General features: G+C 41.9%; 1 protein-coding gene across 9 annotated transcripts in view; it reads left to right on the top strand.

Moving 5' to 3' along the window:
• The window catches only part of ANKS1B (ankyrin repeat and sterile alpha motif domain containing 1B), a 441,782-nt gene that overhangs the window by 384,747 nt on the left and 38,956 nt on the right, over positions 1 to 18,079 (top strand). For all 9 annotated transcript variants that reach the window (XM_040595970.1, XM_040595966.1, XM_040595969.1 and 6 more), the window contains 2 exons: positions 4,200 to 4,307; positions 9,645 to 9,824. In XM_040595970.1, the coding sequence (XP_040451904.1) occupies positions 4,200 to 4,307; positions 9,645 to 9,824 (288 nt within the window). The remainder of the gene's footprint in view (positions 1 to 4,199; positions 4,308 to 9,644; positions 9,825 to 18,079) is intronic.

The following is an 18,079-nucleotide window of genomic DNA, read 5'->3' as shown; positions in this document are numbered from 1 at the left end:
CAACTGTAATCAGGATGAGAAAGAGCATAAAATATCCCTATGTGAAAAATGCAACAGTTTAATGTAGGTGGGACTGGATTTGGCCGTGTCTGGTATTGGTAGACCACCAGTCATTCAATATCACAGCTGACGCAGGCATATTTATCTTTCAAAATACACCAGTTACTACACTGTGTAATCTTGGTCAGTATGTGGGGTATGGGGGGGGTTGCCCTTTTTTTGGATAGTCTTTTGGTGGTTTTATTTGTTTGTTTTAACTGCTAATCACTGACGGCAGTTCTGTATTTAGCGTTTGTAAAATTTTGAACAGTTGTCCATGCTGAGGATTTGTATAGCAAGTGTATTTAAACCTTTTCCAAATTTTCAGTTAAACCAGTCATGGTGATCAGATGAGCTGTACTGGTTGGGCTGGGCTCACTTTCTGGGTGTTCTGGGCACTGTCGTGTTTTAGGATTAGCCCTGTGGGGTGGCATTGCGGCAGGAAAGTGGGAATAATCAATTCATCCATCACCTGCAATTCCAGACAGCCTGGAGTTTATTCCAGTATGACTAGCAGTGAAATGGTTAATAAAATTGAATTTAGTTAGCATTTGTGGCCGTTCAGAAATACGAAGATCACACCTTGTTGGCTTGCATTTACCATCTTTTCTTCTTAAATTCTGGAGTGTCTGATGCTGCTACCAGAGAATCACTAGTACTATTCTGATCACTTTGGTCTTTAACTTTGTAGCTAGTTCCTAGTGTCTGATTGCTGCTACACATTTAGTCCAGACCGCATGTGCTATTATGGTACTAATTTTAGCCCATACAGTAACTTTTCAGATTATTCCAAAAGAAAGGGAATTGATTACTTGAATTTCAAGAATCTTTATAATACTTATTTTTAAAAAAGGAAAAATGGAATAATTATAAAAATGCAGTATTGAATCATATTGTTCAATCAGAATAAAAGATCAGGCAGAAGAATGTTGCAGAAATAATGCTCAGTTTTAGATTGAGAAATTTGTTAATTCCAGCATCTGCACATACACAGTCATCGGGGAGTTATTGGGCTACATGTGTTTGTTTTTTAAAACATCTGTCAACTAAGTCAGAAATGTAAATGCAAAGTGTTACATTGGTTACATTTGTGGGTTTCTTACATTTCCTAGTGGAATTTCATTTTATGTTGGAGACTACAGAGGTAAAAACAAGATCAAATTTGTGTGCACGTATAATTTCTTCAGACAAATGACTTGCGCCATTCTCTTTTAATTGTGTTACAGCTTCAAATATAAGCAAATGTATGAGATGGAGTTGTACTATTTTTGTCTCAGATATCCTGATGGTGGTGTGGAAAGATGCATGTTATATACATGCTTTTTTTTTTTTTTTTTTTTTGCTTTTTTTTTCCCCCCCAGTAATGAAGTAATAGGCTGTGGAGGGCCTTAAGTTACTCTGGACAGTTTCGTGACACGTTGTAGCTGATTCCTGCAGTCACGCTGCAAAGCTCATTTCATTGTCGTATATGAAGTAAGCGACAATCCACTTGACAAAATGCTTCACTGTATAGCACTTAGGTGCATTGTATATTGACTGTCCCTGCAGTTCAGTGTTACTGTGTTCACTGTTACCTGATATATGGAAAATATTCATGGGGAACTAACTTTTGGCTAAATAAGTGTAAGATTGTTATCTGATACACAACATTAACATATTTCTAAGATACTGCTTTAGGCAAATTTGCCATTGCACACTGTTGACCTATATTTGTGATATTTGACATTTTTGATAGGTACTGTCAAGGATAATCTATCACAGAACAAGCTTTCAGAGTTTTAGGGTGTGTGTTAAACTCTCGTAAATCAGATAGTGTTTCAGAAAATGGTATTTTATATTTATAAGTCGAGTAACAGTTTTTCCAAGTAAGAAAATTACTAGGGAGTCCATTTCCAGAAAAATGCAGCTGTCTTCAGTTAACAGAGTATGTGGTCCGAATAAGATTGGGTTACAGCTGCCTACTGGCTGAGGACCATACATTTCCGTGGGTTTCATCTTTAAATCCCTACATACTTCAGCTTTGGTGTGACCACCATTTTAATGGAGAAACAAAATGTGGAATAAGCTTAGCAGAGTTTATGGTGTTTAAAGATCTGTATTGCTTTCAAATTGAGCACAGTTTTTGAAATAATATAACCATTTATACCTGTCTGCTCATCTCTTATGTGTGAAGTCCCTCAAGACTCATGTCCTTTTCTCTCCTGTTGTTCAACAGCTCTGTGAAGTCAAAGAGAATTGCTTTGTGTGGTTTGTTATAGCTAATAAGTCAGTCAGAGCACTGAGGACCTCAAAACAACCCAAGAAATATAGCTTGACTCAAAAATCTCAGGGTAAATGCTCTTGATTATGGGGAAGCATTATGAAAAAAGCAAGTTCACTGAAGTGCATTACCTGAGTAATCCTTAAAGCAGCTGTAGTGCGTTCACGTTTCATATAGTTAAATACAGAGATAAACAGTGCACCCTTCTGTTTAACATTCAATGTAAACTGAATACATAACTAAGTCTTCTGCATGCCTCTGGCATTTTTGTGTGTGCTGTGCTATCTCAGCTTCACTCGTGCTTCACCAGATTTAGACTAATAGGGTAGCACGTAGCAGGCTTGTGGGACTCTGCAGCTTGGAGCTGCGTGGAGCGGCAGGGGCTGCAGCACCCTGAGAGCTGCCTCGCAGAGGAAGCCCTTGATCTGTTTCATGTCATAGCCCATCGATTTGTAGATCCGGGCAAACAAGATGTTCTTGATGTTCCACAATATCAGATGTCCAACAGAGGACGTGTGGACAAATTCACATGCCCATGGATAGCAGGCAGGAGTTGACCCACCAGAATGATGACGGTGGATTGCTGTGCCGTATCCCAAGATACTGGATCTAAGAGATGTTGTAGGGGAGTTGATGGGGTTTTGGGTTTTGTTTGGTTTGTTCTCGTGAATGGTAGCTCTTAGTGGTACTGCTTAAACTGAAGTAGCTGATCACTTAGGAGGTAGAATTTTCAGGGGTTTTGGGGGACTATTACTTTTCCTAGGTTGAGTGAGAAATTCCTCTCGACTGAAGGGTGTTGACATGTGGTGGTCCTAAATATAGTGGGAAACACTGTCTCCTGAGAGGGAATGGCGGCAGCTCTGGTACATGAAACTATATATACATTCTGGAAGAGTTACGTGAGGACACTGCTGATTGCAGAGCAGAGGCTTGCTTCCACAGTTAGGGCTCTGTTACACTTTGAAGTCATTGTAGCCATTAAAGAATAGCCTCAAAATAAGACTTTTTTTTTTTTTTTTTTTTTTTCCTCCACTAATGCTCAAGTTTCCAACTTGCTGCTTCGCCTGCTCTGTTTTCCTGAGGGCAGCGGTGGTTGTGTATGTGGCAGGAACACAGATAGATACGAGTAGGGAGTAGCTGCAGTAAATTTGGAACACCTTTTTGGCAGTATTATTGGAGTTTCGGCAAGGACCAGGTATTTGAACCTATACGCTGTTGGTCACATCTGTGTGCAACAGAGGATATATCCATTGTATTTGATACAAGTAATAGGCCTCCAGGACAAAGTCTGTCCATCCTGTGTTTCTTACGCAAGGATGAATCTACATGATAATGCAAACTGTATGAGGCGTTTGGAGATCACCTGTGGGATGATGAATAGATATAAAAGTGGTATTTATTCATTGTGTAGTTCCTTTCCTCCCTTTTTGCCACACACACACACACACACACACACCCTCAAGCATTCCCTGGCTGCTCTTTACTCTCTTCCTCATCCATTCCATGAATCCCTTTAATCCACATCACTTACTGTTTGCCTGCACCTCTACGTTTCCTTCTCCAGTCTTCTCCTCCCCTTCCTTGTTTTCACCCCCACTCTGCTGCCTTCTCTTCCTGTTTCATTTTCCTTTTCTCCTTACTCATTTATAAGCCTTTTTTCCCCCCTCACATGTATACCTGCTTCAGTTTCTTCCTTCATTTTACAGGGGGTTTCCTGTTTGATCCCACCTCTCATTTTCTCTGCTGATTGTTTGCCTCGCACTGTTCCCTACCTGCTTAACGCACCTAGTGGGCTAACTTGTTAAAACGTTTAAAGAGAAAATGGCTTCGCTCTGAATGGGTTTTCATTTAATGATTGCAATGTGTTCTTTTCAGTTAGGCATTTTTGTTATTATTTCAGGTCTTAAAAATCAGCTTGATTGGCCACCGGAAGCGCGTTCTGGCCTCTTTGGGAGACAGGCTTCACGAAGATCCTCCTCAGAAACCACCTCGGTCAATAACCCTCAGGGTGAGTCCCCATGAAAATTTGTTTGTGTTTCTCAGAAAGGCAGCAAGTGTTTTATAACATCCACATGAAAACAACAGCCGTTTCAAGTGGGGTTCAACTTACCTCACTTCAGAAGTTTACAGTGTGGATGCCCTAGGCTGACCTGCTCAGTCACACCTCCCCGTATAGTCAGCGGAGATGAATGGACATTTTTACAGGATGATTCATCTGACCTGTTTCAGATGTCTACCCTAGGATGAGATAAGTAATATCTTAGAAGTACCAGCTTATCTTCTTTGCTCAAGAAACTAGCTCAGGACCAGGTGTGTACAAACTGCACGTCTACCATTTGCCCCCAGGAGTCCCAGCCCAGCTGATCAATATTGTGGAAGGAGAGTTACCATTTTCCTTTCATGTTTTCAAATGCTTGCACTTACTTTTCAGACATATGCTTTATGCTTTCTTCAAGGAAAGCCTCTTGAAATTGCGAGATATAAATGCCATTAAGATGTTTCTGTCTCTCAAAAACTTTTGTCCTGTTTATAATTTTCATTGTATTCCCTCTTTCACAAACCTTGTTGCAATGTCCCTGGGGTTTTTTGTGCACTTGGCCAGATTTAATCTCCTCTTATTTCAGCACCTTCACTTGGTTTCTCCGATCCAATGCCTTTGCTCCCTTGCACTCTGTTGCCCTTATCGAGTTGTGGTCTGATGACCCGTTCCTGCTGTGTTCTCTCCAAGGGAGTTCATATCAAGACTTTTGATATTTTAGGTCACACGTTTTGCATTTGATTGGATCTGGTTATTTTCATGGGACTGCGTTTCTGACTGGAGTATCATTTGGGACTAAATTTTCAAATGTCAGAGAGTGTCTGTGCTCCCAAGTTAGATTTCCTGGTGTAAAAAGAAATAGAGAAAGACAGAATGAGGGCTTATTTTTGCATACACCTAAAATTTCTGTGACCAGCCTGTTTTCACCCTGCTTATTCTCAGATACCACGTATAGACATTTTAGTTCCCCTCCTCCAATTCAACCTATTCCTAATGACATGTTGGAAAAGGTCTCACGAGTCTCTAACATCCTGCTCTAAGGCACATTGTGCAAACATGGGGATATTTTTCTTGTATTTTATTTTTTATGTATTATGTGAATGATTCCTGATACATGGCAGGTGTTAAAACACTCCCAGGAAAGAGGAATCATTTGAAAGTCACACATTTTTTCTCAATACTTTCAGTGAGTTGAACTGGGGAATTAGTTCCTCTTCAGAGGGTGGAAAATTTGCCTTAGCCCATGGTATTGGTTAGGACTGCATATTCTCAGTTAATACTGTAAAGAAAGCTGGATGTCCTCCATCTGTAGTCAAAATGATAAAAAGTAGTCTGCTGCTCCACAGCTAGGTCTACGGATGTGGGCAAGTGCTAAGTGTCATTCATCACCTCATGGTATTGGAGTCTTCACAGAGAATCCCGTAGAGGAGGACATGAGTTTGGATTAAGGTTTTCCTTCTCATCAACTGCTACTATGCCATTTCACATGAAATGAAGACATAGTATTTAGTCTGTAGTTTGCAATAATTTTTACCTTGAAAATTGATTTAAATAAAACGCTGCTACTGGAAGATCAGTTTAAATAGAATCATGGAATGGTTCGAGTTGGAAGGGACCTTAAAGATCATCTAGTTCCAACCCACCTGCCATGGGCAAGGATGGCTTCCACTAGACCAGGTTGCTCTGGATCAGTAGAAAAGATAGCTTGTTGTTTAAAGAGTCTACTTTTAAGGTCCCAAGGTCAACCTAAGCATGGTTAGCACTTCATCTTTTTCAACTCTTTTTGTATTAGCCTTTAACCATTTTTTCCCTCTGAAATACTTTAAATATTGAAGGGGAAAAAAAGAAACAAACATTAAAAATATCCACAAAATATGTTACTGCCGTATTAACTGTGTACTAAGGAAAAGTTATTTTGATTTCAAAGTCAAAAAACTTCAAAGTTAGAAAATGCTTGATCTCAGGTTACTGCTGTAATCTTGCTTTCCTTCCTTGACTGCATTACAATCTTTAATTAGGGGACCAGTTTCCATGTTAGTCATGGAACCCCCATCCTGACCTGGTCAGCACGGGAGGCTGGAATTTAAACTGAAGGAACAAGTTTAGGCTGAAAATTTGGAGAAGCAGTGCTACAATAGCAATGACAATTTAACACAAGAATTAAATCACTGGAGAGAATTCCTCGTTTTAGGAACTGGTTAGACAAACATCTGTGGGACATGAGACGTACCTAGGCAGCCCGGGGAAGGATCTCTTAAGCTCCCTTCCAGCACTGACCTGCATGTGGTTCTGGCTTTATGCGACCGGCAGGACTGAGAGGTAGGGATGAAGCAAATTCCAATAGTGAAATATATGATCAGATGTCCCTGCAGGGCATGGATCCACAACAGGGTGGAAACATGATACGAATGCCTTGTGACTAACAGTAGCACGGTACTGAGGCCATGGTAGCACCTGCACAAGCATCCGTGGCTGGTCTGCAGGTTTATTAGGGAGATCAGAAAGTAGGTATGGAGTTAGGAAGAGGAAGGAAGGAAGAATGGGAGAAAGATTCATGATTAAGGGAATAGCTGTAGCTATGAAAATACAGATTTATACCTGCTTTTGCCACAAAGCCCTTGGATAACACTTGGTAAGTTATTTAGGCAATTGCCTCATAAACAGTCACTAATTGTACGTTACCGACATTCTGCATATTTGACTGGAGTCTGGAGTCTGATTTATCCATGGGCTGAGCACACGCTGCTGCAAATTAGATCAATAGATGTGGAGTTTTGAATATAAGCACTTACAAAATCGGTAATAGAAATTGTAATTGGACGGCCAAAGTGACTGATATTTTTTAACCTTTGTCTGTTTGCCTCAGGTCCCCCACACTAAAGTAGCGATTATAAAATACCAGAAGTCACAGGGTGTGGTGAAAATGAATTGATTGACATTTGTAAAGCACATGAGTGTCATGAAAATGACGATATTAGTCATCCTATCTTCAGAGCAGGATTTGAATAGAGTTTAGGGAAGGGGCTTGGGGCCACAAAACAAGGTGAGAATAAAATACTGACTACACAATAACTGGTGATAACACAGTGCTGAGTATATGACAACATGCTGCACAGTTGAAGATCCATCTGTGCCGTGAAGAACAACTTTGAGAAAACAGTGTAGAATCATGCAATTACATACTATTCCATAACGCAGAGGCACCATATTTCTTTTATTTCTTGACTTTGTAATGCTTGTCTTTATTGCCTTGCCAGCAGTCTTCCAGTTTAGATCTCTGAGTGAACTTCTGCTTTATATGCCGTTTGATAAAACGTGAAAAGCTTCATGAGAGCTGGAATCTGTGTGTCCATTGCACGGTCATCTGTCACTTTGGCGTGCTGATGGCCCTGTCAGTCTGCTAACAGTGGGTGAACAGCGATTCAGAGCAGAGGTTGCTACCTGGCTGAAGCAGCAGGTAGCAGTCAGTAGACAGGATCTTGTTTGGTGCCCCTGTACTCAGGTTATTTTCAGGGCAGAGGTGTGTGCACATCTAGGCAGAGTTGGGCCCATGGAGGGTGGGTTTTAGAGATTATGCCTCACCAAACCTTCTGAGCATGGGCAGACGACAGCTTTTCAGAAGCTTTTAACTGGGCCAAATGTAGGTGGATTTTGTGAAGGAGGGACAAAACCTATTCCTAAGAGGAAAACACTTTTTTTTTTTTTTTTTTTTTGCCCTGGGAAACATCAAGTGCTTGTCTCAAATCATAGGAAAGCTAAAGAATTAAAAACCAAAAATAATCCCAGTTAATTAAATGTTGCTAAACAGCTATATATCCCTGACTCCCTGACTTTAGTCAGCCAACATAAAAAATACTAATCTGTTACCGTGATTGCAAGGAATAATGTCACATAGACTGCTACACTTCAGCTGTTAACATCAGATGTTACTGTTACTTGACCACATACAGAGAATTGCAACTTTCCTTTCCATTTGGAAGAGATTACAGCTCTCTGATTTCTTACACCAGGTCTTGTTTCTGAACAGCAATGGAGTAAAGTACCTTGATGCTTTTCAGAATTAGGTTTGCTTCAATGTAGTCATGCATGAAATGCCCACTTTGTTTGTCTAAATAAAAAGACAGGTGTTTTTACCATCCAGGCACACTGAAGCAGGTCTTTGCTTCCTCTGATATCTTCAGGTCCCTTCTTGTTGTGCAGTATTACAGCAATAGGTAATTTAAACAAGGTCTGCACTGTGCCAACACATTCCTGGGTATTTTCCCTCCAAAGAACTTATTATCAGAGAAATCTCTAGTGTCAGATAAATTGAGCCCAGTAACCTAAATCACGAGAGAGGAACATGTTTCCCTATCCAGTTGCTATGACAGTGTTTTACAGTCCACACTGGGGTGCTGTGTGTGCAGGCTGGCTGGCCAGTACACTGTAGCACTGCCTCTGCTGGTTGCAGGCTCCAAGGCAGGGCTGAACGGTGTGGCTGGGCACCAGTGTTTGTAATTGGTGTTTGAACAAGTGATGTGATGTGCATGAGAACAGGTGTGCCCAGACATACATACAGTGGCTGTCTGTGAGCAGTGTGATGGCAGATGCTGGTAAAATGTATGATTGAGAGGACACATGTTGCCATTTATTAGATGGAGTTCACGTATCAGTTCGCTGTAGTATTTGCACACTGACTGATAGAAGGTCACAGTTCAGCACAGATTACAAGCCTGGTAAAGTATTTGTATTCTGATGCTTTCATGCATTCTAGGAATTATTATTTAGCTTGTGTCTGATATCCAGTACTTCAGGTTAAACGGATGTTTGGCAAGACATATAAAAATTGCAAAAGAAGTGTCTATATTTTGTAAATGTTCATGCATTTCTTTTTTCCAGCAAGAGATGTTGCTAGAGTTCAAATCACTTTCAAATCACTTTCACTGCTCAAGAGTGGCTGCTCAGAAGTGGTGAGAATGTATTTCATCTTACAAATAGCTAGTCCTAAATCATGGGCTTTATTTGGGCCTTGACAAGAAGTAACTTACTGTTTTATCTCTCCAGCAGTCCTAAAAGAGAGTATGTATTACACAAGGAGGTTTTGGAGAGGGAATTTGCCACTAGTTCATGTAAATAATGAAATTATTTTTCCTTCCACATAGGCTCTGCACCTTAGCAAATCTCAAAAGTTTGTCCACAGTAACCTCTACTTCAGGAATTGTTCCTTAATTTTTTTAGTATGAATAATTAACACGGACTTTTAAATGGGTGGTTTGGAGTCAGCAACATGCTGTTCTTCTTACACTGCATTTTTTCCTCTCTGTCCAGGAACCCAGTGGTAACCACACTCCTCCTCAGTTGTCTCCATCACTTAGCCAAAGCACTTTCACTACTGGTGGCTCCCTGGACGTTCCCCACATTATCATGCAGGGCGATGCAAGGAGAAGAAGAAATGAAAACTATTTTGATGATATTCCCCGGTCAAAGCTGGAGAGGCAGATGGCACAGGTAGGGTTAAAATTATGCCGTTAAAAGGCTGCGCCTTGCTGCAGTTGGTTACAGAACTAATCCTAACCATAGCTGTGGGTCGTATATGAAGGCTGAAATGTAAACTGCAAAGACTGACAATTTTTCCAAGTTGTCTGTTCCAGTTCTGTATATTTCAAATAGTGTAAGTTGGTGTGCAGTTTCTCCCCTGTGAGGTAGAGTTTTGGGGGTGTTCAGGTGCCTGGAGGCCGAGATGAAGGTGCCTCCTCCACACCAGAGCATGCAGACTTCCACTGGCACTGACTCTGCCTCTTGCTTCTGTAGGAAGGTGCAGGTTCCTCAGTTTCTGAGCAACCTAGATAAAAATAAGCTGACGTCAGTTCACTGCCAGAAACTCGGAGGACTTGGGGGATGGTGATTGCTGCATTTATTAATGGAGAGGGTCAGCATTCTGCTAAACTCAGTGATCTGGGGATATATCTTGAGTGTTTAAAAAAAGATTTAACTGTGCAACAACTCATTTGATTATCACAACAGAACTAGACTCAACTGGATGTTAAATCAAACTGTTCATGAAAGAAAGCCTAAAGTAGTCTCCGTCTCTAAATTTTTTCAGCCAGGCACAATAAGAACCGCAGTAAGAGTACTGATAATTTTAAATCAAGCAAATGTTGACTGGAGTGATGTCTTGTACCATTCTAAAGGGCGGTAAAGTTAAGCTTGGACAGCTTGTTGGCAAAAATGCTTTAGGATTAATTCGACTGTTTTTTGATGGTACATCTGATGGAAGACAGACAGGTCTGAAGCCATGTGGTGCTTTGCGGCATGTGTTGGAAACAGGGCTTTGACTTACCGTCAGAAGCAGATGGGCAGCCAGGGCAGTTCCTGGAGCGACTCGCTCCACAAAGGAGCAGGTCGCTGCGTGCTGCCCTGTGTGAGGCTGCCCAGCAGTTCTCTGCCTGCCACAGCCCAAAATAGAGCCGCTATCCAAAACTCAGACTCAAAATGGCAACAGCTATGCAAATAACTGTGTTACAGTTAACATAATGAACAAAAGGCTGCAGTCTGTCAGCTAATTGCATGAACAAGAAGTAATTAGATAAACAAGCAAACCAAGGTGCTGTTGTTACCTGGGAACACAGAAACAAATTGGATTCCATTTGTTCAGAGGACGTTTCTCGGGAAGTGAAATTGCATTTGGTTGGGTGGGTCTGTTTCCTTGCCTTTTTTTAATCTCCTAATTTTCTACTATGTAATCTTATTGTACAGAATAAAGGGGAAAGTTGCCTAGTGAATGAGCTTGTTTTCAAACCAAAGTCTGCAGGGTTTGGTTGTGGTTTTTTGCAAGAACAAGGTTGAGTTGAAATCCAGCAAGGAAAAGCCCAGTTCTTAACATGGAAATATTTCTTTGAAGGTCATGGAATTTGGTGTTAGAGCGTGAAATGCACACTTGCTCATGGCTGAGTAGACTGGTTCATCTACTTAGTTGATTTTATCACTTGGTTCACAAATCCCTGTTCTCACTTCCTTTTTTAGTCACCAGCATTGGGGGAAAAAAACTCAACAAAACAACCCCAGAAAAACATACTAGCAATTCTTCCTGTCTCCTTTTGACTCTTTTCTTTTCCTGCTTGAAGTCCTGATTTTTCTAAGAGATATGATACGCTGTCATATATGGCACCTGGAGATTTTCTTTGTGCTGTTAAAAATAGCTTTTGCAGGGCTGTGATATGTTGCATATCCAAAGGGAAAACTGAGCAGTTAGCACTCACACCACTCCAAACTGCTTTAAAACCAATTAAGTGCTGAGATTTATTTTTTTTTTTTTTGAGTATGTACTCACTGAGTGACTTCAGTGCCTTCTCTCTAACTTTCACTGTGGAATATAGCAGTCATCCTTTGGGACTCCAAAGGGGAAAATGAAGTCAGATGAAATCCATAAAACAGCGTTTTGTGTTAGTCCCTGAACTCCAATCTGTTTGGAGTCTTTCTCAGCTGTGCCCCCAAATTCTGCACTCCTGATGTATGTAAAGTTCCCTTTGACTTTAATGGGAAAGTCAATGACTCCCTCTGGTGATCATTCTCACTAAATTGGACTCACCCCATTAAGAGGCTAATCAGGGATTTCTTGAACCATTCTAGCCTCTAGATTTTTAAATTTATTTTTTGCAATATATGCTTTGCTAAAAGGAATTCTATTTCCTTCAATCTTTTTCCCCCAAACCCTTTTGACATTAAAGGTAAAATATTTTTTTCTTGAAAATAAAGGAGATTCAACTGATTCTTAACATGAGCTCCATGGTTGGTTTTTTTATCTAGCAACTTCCTCCTTGCAGTTTGCAGGTTCCTTTGCTTATGTCAGCTCACCAGCAACTTCTGAGATACTAGTCCAGCTTTCCAGCTAGAATACTTCTCAAAACAGAATGATGTAGAGGAACTGTTGGAATTGCTTTGAGGATATTCTTTGTCTTAACCCTTTCTTTGCTAGGCTGTTTGCATGCTGCTGTATGTATCTGCATGTTTATTGAATGCTATAGTAGACAGATGTGCATAAAGACATCTTTGATGGCTGTAATTATTTTTTTTAAGGGTTTTAGGTGTGTGTTCATCATGATGAGATTAATGGGTATTTTTATGGCCTTGAAGAGAGGTGCCAACACGGTATTGAGAGCTTATTCATGGCATTGCTTTCATGAACTTAATTTTATTTCAGAAATGTTAGGATGAGGCTGGTTTTAGCCTCAATTTAAAATCTAAGAGAAAATGGTGAGATCTGATGTTTCCATCTTCACTATGGCCTGTGTTTTCACTAAACTTTACATGGGAGTCGTTAAGCATGTTGATCTTTGCATCAGGTATCAACCAGTGTTTGTTAAAACAATGCGCACATCAGTTTAAATCTGTTTTCCTTTGATCTGCTAAATGAGTTTAAACAATTCTCTAAACCATAATCAAATCTGCTTGTAAGCAATACAACACTGTTTCCTGGAGGAAGCACTGATTTAAATTTACTTAATGTGGGTGGTTTTGTCTCAAGGCCAGCATGTACCTTCATTCACAGTTCCCTAGCAGACTGTTCGTGACCTAAGAGGGGAAAATCCTAATATAAACAATGAGTCTACCCAATTTAGATTCCCCACTGCAATGGGTTTGGTCATCCAGCTCTGCAGTTGGTCATCCCACTTGGAAAGTCTTTGACGTCTGTTTGGATAAAACACAACTGCCGAAAAGGTAATACAGAAGGTTGTGAGATGGTTTGTTTCCCCCCCCAGAAAAGGGGGGGGCGGGGAAATCCGGAAAAGGTTGAGTAGTCTGAGTCATCTTTGACTGTGGATGTTGAATTCTGAGCCTGCAAACTGTAGATTGGTACGATCAAATTAACGTAGCTTAAAATAGCTGAGGTTGTTCCTAAGATTGCCTGTACCTTTAAAATAGAACTGAAATCATGCAGGCAAAGCCTAAGGACTTTGGAACCAGAACCAATAGGAGAAGTCCTGTTGAGGGGACTGGGCTCTTCATTCACCCCTGAAATCGTGGAGAGGAAGAAACAGATATTTGCGGGGAAAAGCTGTGGAGGTTAAAAGGAAGCATAGCTAAGTTCATTAAAATACACCGATTAAAATGTCAGGTCTTTGGGATCTGTAATTCTCCAGGCAGCGCAGAAGCTTTAGGTACTAGCTGCAAGCATATCCCAGACTGCTAGCCCTGAGGCTATTGCTATTTATTGCCTCAGCCGGTGACATACGGTGCTTTTTGCCACAGTGGTCCATAAGGCCTCTTGTGGTGGTGCCCAGAGCGCTGCAGCCTGGGGCGAGGGCGGAGGGCATCCTCCCCACAGCGGGTGGGCAGGGAGGTGTGGGGAGCACCTCTGCCCACGCTGCTTCTTTCAGAAGCAGAGCTGGGTCAGGCATCACCCCAATGCTGATGCACGCTCTCCCCACAGGACTGAACCCGCAGTGCACCCCGAGATGAGGGAGATCTGTCATTTCAGGAGGCGGTGGGTGGGTGCCTCGTTAGGGCTCAGGGGAAGGCTCCGGGCTGTGTCTGCCTCTGGGAGGAAAAACCAGTAATGAGTCAGAGTAAGCTTCCGGGTAGGATAAACCTGGTTGTGGCCCATATGGGGGGGCACCCTGGTGGGCTGTGGTGGAAGGAAGAGAATCCTTTAAGATCTCAGGGAGATGCAAAAGTTACTCACAAAGGCTGGCAGGAGAAGTTCTTTCCCAGAGATGCTGAAGCCAGACTTAATTTTGAAACCTTTCTGGATTCTTCAGTCCCATGGACTGAGGGCTCTTACTGTGGTTTTTTTTCCCCTAAAACACAATTACTGAAATGTGTTTTGTCATTGTAATGACTGGGTAGTAAGTTTGAAGTAAAACTACCCCAATTATTGGGATTCTGCCTTGTAGCATTATTTTGTGAGATACAATAATTCATTGCGGGATTAGGACTGGTAAGCAGGAGACAGTCATTCAAACAGAGATCGTACCAGAGATCCTTTCTCTACAATAGAGAAAAAGTGTAATAAACACAAGAGATAGAATTAGCAGAGGCAGATTTATATGAAATAATTCTGCTGCTTTGTGAAATAATACCTTCAACGTAGTAATATCTTTGAAATACTTCACAAATACTAATGCATTTATATTTCCAGTCCACTGTGGGTCTATAAGGTTTAAAATTATGTCTTTCATTGTACAGCCAAGAAAAATGAGGTGCAGGGATGTTTCAGGTTGGCTAAGATGACACAGGAAGTTTGAAGGAGCCAAAAATAAAACTCTTGTCTCATAAGACCCACCCTTTGGGTTTCTAACTTTCGATCACAGTATGACGTTTTTTTATTTACTTGTTTGCTATTTTCCTGTCTCCTTCTCTGCTTCAGAAGGATTGAAAGGTTACAGTGAATGAAGGAAAATAAGGGTGCTTAAAATGAGATTATCTAAGAAGCAATGAAGAATGGGTTTTATCAGTGGTTGAAATTACTGGTGAAATAACAGAATTCTTTACTAGTAGATTTAAGAAGCAATAAATACAAAAACATGCTTGCCTAGATTATTTCATTCTGTTATTTCTAAGTTTTCTTACTTCTGTTTTTTGTAAGCATGAGATAGCATATGTTGTGGATGAACAGACAGCCATTTTAAAGACAAGTATGTAAAATCCAAACAAATTGCTCTAAGGTTCATATTTTTAGGTGCATTTTATTTTTAATACAGAAAGATGACTGAACTGTGAAGACCTTGAATTTAACATCAAAAGGAAAATGCTTAACTGAATCTATTTTTATTGAGTGGTATAGATGTTACTGACAGTTGTCTTTTTAATTCATATAGATATTAATGCCATAGACGGCTGTTATCTTGGAACTGTAAATTTCAGTGAACTTTCATTTGTAAATCCCTTGAGTATTGTGTATTTAATGAATAAGTAAACTGATAAAGACATTATGGAAAATCTAAGTAATTTCTGCCTGAATAGAAAGATACAGTTTTTTCAAGAATGTTACAGAAGCTAAGATTTTAGAAATAAAGTCATGGGATGTGGATCATACCTACATGCTGCTTCAGCATATGAAATTAAGGAAGCTGCTTCTATATTTGGTATTAATGATCCCAACTAAAGCCATAAATGCTACACCAGGAAGGGGACAAATATTCTTTCAAGATGAGGACAGATGCTGTATATTAATTTACTGGTTTTCACACCCAGTCTTGTGAGCTGGAAGCTCTACATTGGAAAGATTGTATGAAAGCTGAACTTGGATATCTAACATTTACATTTTTGAGCTGCTAGAAAAAGCTTGAACTTAGAATTTGGGGTGCTCATCTGAAAGATCCAAGTCTGTTGTTGTTGGGGTTTTTTTGCTAAAATGTAGATACCTCTACCTAATGTTGAGGGACCAAAGTCTCATGATTTTTATCGGTGGTATTCGTCCAGAAGTTTGTATCCTCTATGCAGGGCTAAAAGGCTGGGGTGCACTTGCAGCTGGCAGCGCTAGCAGAAGGGATGTTGTCACTCAGAAGAGGCTCGGCTGCTCGGCAGCGGTCACGGGGCCAGAGCTGCGGCTGGAAAGCTTCACCTCCAGATGCCGTGCAGGGCAGCCGCAGCCCTGGCAAAACCCCTGGGGAGACCCTCCATCGGGCCTCCCCAGCAGGAGCCCAGCTCCTGGGTTGCTGGATTGAAATAAAATGAAAACTGTGTATCAGAGGAGATCACCGTCACATGAAGGAGAGTGTTGGCTGGCTAGGGAGATGCGCAGCTGTGTTGTTGGTCTTCTGTCACCAGAGAAACATGTGTGACGTATGGCCCTGCATGTGGCGGGAGGTGGAGGTGCGTGGCACCTGGAGCACCGACCCTGGTGTGGGAGGAGGCTCCTCTCCCCCTGCTGCGGGCTGGAGGGGACAGTCCTCGCAGGCTCCCTGTGGTCCTGGGCTGGTTGTCTCCCTGCCCGGGGTGTGCTGGCCACGGTGCACACCTTCTTCCAAGACCTGGCTGGGTGCACTGACCTGGAGCGTGCTCACACCGGTCACCTGCCGCCTGCCTCCAGGAAAATCGTTCCAAGATGGCTGGTGATTTTCTGGAAATCTTCATGTGAAGCATTTTCAGGAGAAGCAAAAGAAATAGACCAATGCAAAGCATATGTACTTAATCTAATAAGAAGTGTTATTTCTAGTTTCTGCTTCTCTGAAAGTACTAATTTCAAATTTCACTCTCTGTCTCTGAAGATCTTGTTTTCCAAGGAGGATCTGTGGTTATTCTTGCCGTTAAGACAGGCTCTCCCCAGAGCTTTGGGAACCCTGAGGGAAGCAGCATCTATTGAGATGGCACAACTGCTCTCCCACGGTTCTGAAACATTTGGAGTGATGATTACAAAAGGGGCCAGGCAGCCCCCTTCATCCAATTTTCATTTGTTTCTTTCAGCTGTTGCACCTTTAAAGGTTGCTCACCATGCCAAGAGTGATTTTTCTGGGATTTGATCCAAAATTCTCCTTGTTTCTGGAGCAAGACAGAATTATAGTTAGCAAGTTAAATAATGTGCATCAGAGGGCGTGGGGCTTGCTGCTGTTTCTCTTTCCCTTCTGCACCTTGCTGGAGCTGCAGCACCAGGAGATGGGAGTGATTTCCCGAGGCACAGCCCTGCAGTGAGACACAGAGGACGAGGCAGCGGGGCAATAAGCCAGGAGGTGATGATCAGCACCTCCCCTTCTCCACATGAGCCGCCTCTGTGACATAGAAGTGCAAGAGAGGGTGACCTTGCTGAGGATTGGTGGAGAGGGCAGCAGGACATCAGGAGTCACCAACAACCTCTACTCAGACCAGCTCAGAGGTGAACAGACCATCGGGGCTCACATTTACCTAACCAGGGCTATGCCCTTCTGTTTTCGAGATGTCTGCTTATTGTTGTTACTCTCTCCTGGATTCCCTCGGTGTGCCTCCATCCTTCCTGAAGTGCAGCAGCTAAAATTGGATGCCACCAGCCTTCACTGGTTGCTGCCTTGTATGGCACAAAAGTTCCTTCCCATGTCTTACAATATGCTGCTTTTATTAAATACATGGCGGGGGGGGGGGGGGGGGGGGGGTATTTAGGAGAAGGAAATTCAGCAAAGGGCCACCAGGATGGTCAAGGGCTGGAGCAGTTGCCCTCTGAGGAGACTGGGCAGCCAGGGCTGGCTGGAGAAGAGGCGGCTTTGGGTACTAAAACCAAAATAGGAGAGGCACTGACTGGAGGCCAAGAGAAACTTCTCCATGACGACAGGCAAGCAGGGGGACAGGCTGCTCACAGAAGCTGACCAGTCACTGTCCTTGGAGGTTTTCAAGACCTGGCTGGATGAAGTTCTGAGCAACCTGGTTCCATCTCACAGCTGATCCTGCTTTGAGCTGAGGTTGGAGTGGAAACTTCCTGAGCTCCCTTGCAGCCTGAATTATCATGTGATTTATTTGCTTTTTCTTTTGCAAGACTGCTGTATATAATTTGAAGTATACTAAAACTTCCAGGTCCTCTTCTCTCCCCACCTCTGTGTTAAATTGCTCTGCTAATTTCTTTGCTATTTTATTTGTGTATATAATCTTATATTCCCAAGGAGTGTTCTTTATCTTGTTGAACTTCATCTAACTGATTCCTGTAGTTTATCAAATCCATTTTCAGTTCTTACCCCATTCTGACAAGTCCCTCGTGTCTGGGTGCTCCCTAGAGACCCTGAGCGCACCTCCAAGCCACAGCATGGAGCAGGTCATTGCAGATTGCCTTGTCTTGTTCCAGGCCAGTTGTGCTTAAGTAC

This window comes from Falco naumanni, chromosome 5 (assembly GCF_017639655.2).
Source record: "Falco naumanni isolate bFalNau1 chromosome 5, bFalNau1.pat, whole genome shotgun sequence".
In the NCBI taxonomy this organism is placed as follows: Eukaryota; Metazoa; Chordata; class Aves; order Falconiformes; family Falconidae; genus Falco; species Falco naumanni.
This window is presented reverse-complemented; position numbering and strand designations above follow the sequence as displayed.